This window comes from Oryzias melastigma, unplaced genomic scaffold (genome assembly GCF_002922805.2).
Source record: "Oryzias melastigma strain HK-1 unplaced genomic scaffold, ASM292280v2 sc00849, whole genome shotgun sequence".
Taxonomy (NCBI): Eukaryota; Metazoa; Chordata; class Actinopteri; order Beloniformes; family Adrianichthyidae; genus Oryzias; species Oryzias melastigma.
The window spans coordinates 1-1,447 of NW_023417435.1; the positions used below are offsets into that span (position 1 = coordinate 1).

The window sequence follows — 1,447 nt, forward strand, 5'->3', positions numbered from 1 at the left end:
CACACCTGATCCAGTTCACACATCTGATCCAGTTCACACACCTGATCCAGTTCACACACCTGATCCAGTTCACACATCTGATCCGGTTCACACACCTGATCCGGTTCACACACCTGATCTGGTTCACACACCTGATCTGGTTCACACACCTGATCCGGTTCACACACCTGAACTGGTTCACACACCTGATCCAGTTCACACACCTGATCTGGTTCACACACCTGATCCAGTTCACACACCTGATCTGGTTCACACACCTGATCCAGTTCACACACCTGATCCAGTTCACACACCTGATTATCATCTCTTACTCGCTGATGTCACCTTCCTCCCAGAGGTTCTGTCCGTCGTGTGTGAATGCACTGAAACCAGGTCAGTGTAAATTCTGAGATCAACATCTGCTTCATCTCTGGAGCTTTTGGGCGTCTCTGTCCAAAGACTCAGACTGAAGTTTCTTCTCTGACAGGATGAGAGCGGCGCCGGCGGTTCTGCTGTGGCTCTCCACGCTCTCAGGTGAGCGTCACGGTCCGACATCAGACACGTTTTTATTTCAGAAAACAAACGTTAGCATCGGTTCCTGAAGAGAAAAACCTGGAGTCTGCAGACTTATGTTTTCATGCTGGATCTACCTTATCTTAGTGGATCTGCTCACCTGTTCACCTGCATACCTGCTCATCTGTTCACCCGTTTACCTGCTCACCTGTTTACCTGTTCACCTGTTTACCTGCTCACCTGCATACCTGTTCACCTGCTCACCTGTTGACCTGTGTTCTTCCTCAGGTGCTCTGGCTCAGTTGGACGGTCGGTTTCTTCTCTTCTTCTTTCAAACGTTTGTCAGCTGGAACCCCTCAGTGAGTCTGTCTGGTCTCTGACCTGCAGTGTGCGGCACGGCGCCGCTCGGGAAATCTCACGCCAGGATCATAGGCGGCGAGGACGCTCCTGCGGGGGCGTGGCCCTGGCAGGCCAGCGTGCACATCAACACCACCCTCTGTGGGGGCTCTCTGATCAGCCGGCGGTGGGTCCTGACCGCAGCGCGGTGTGTGTCCAGGTCAGTCCGTCAGCGACAGCCGCTCAGGTGAAGAGTTCTGCAGTCTAAAGTCTGAACGTTCCTCCTTCCAGTGACGCCGAAGTGACCATTTTCCTCGGGCGAGACACCCAGATGGGTCAGAACCCTCATGAGGTGAAGCGCTCGGTGGCAAAGGTCATCGAACACCCCGACTTCGACCCGGGAACGCACAAGAACGACCTGGCGCTGCTGATGCTGTCCTCCCCGGTCAACTTCACCGACTACATCAGACCCGTGTGTCTGGCGGCCTACAGGAGCTTCTTTGTAGACGGGCTGAGCTGCTGGGTCACCGGGTGGGGGGCGCCCCAGACCCACGGTGAGGAGAACCGACCCGGTCTGCTTTGGAAACATCCGCAGCTGAATGACAGTCCTATGTGAATA

General features: G+C 54.8%; 1 protein-coding gene across 1 annotated transcript; it reads left to right on the forward strand.

Moving 5' to 3' along the window:
- Positions 1 to 329: 329 nt before the first annotated feature.
- On the forward strand, positions 330 to 1,438 carry LOC112138157 (serine protease 27; the record flags this gene model as incomplete). Its single annotated transcript, XM_024260731.2, is given in 5 exon segments — positions 330 to 372; positions 467 to 513; positions 781 to 801; positions 880 to 1,048; positions 1,120 to 1,438. Coding segments are annotated over 4 exon segments (555 nt in total), but the record flags the coding sequence as incomplete, so codon positions are not given.
- Positions 1,439 to 1,447: the final 9 nt, after the last annotated feature.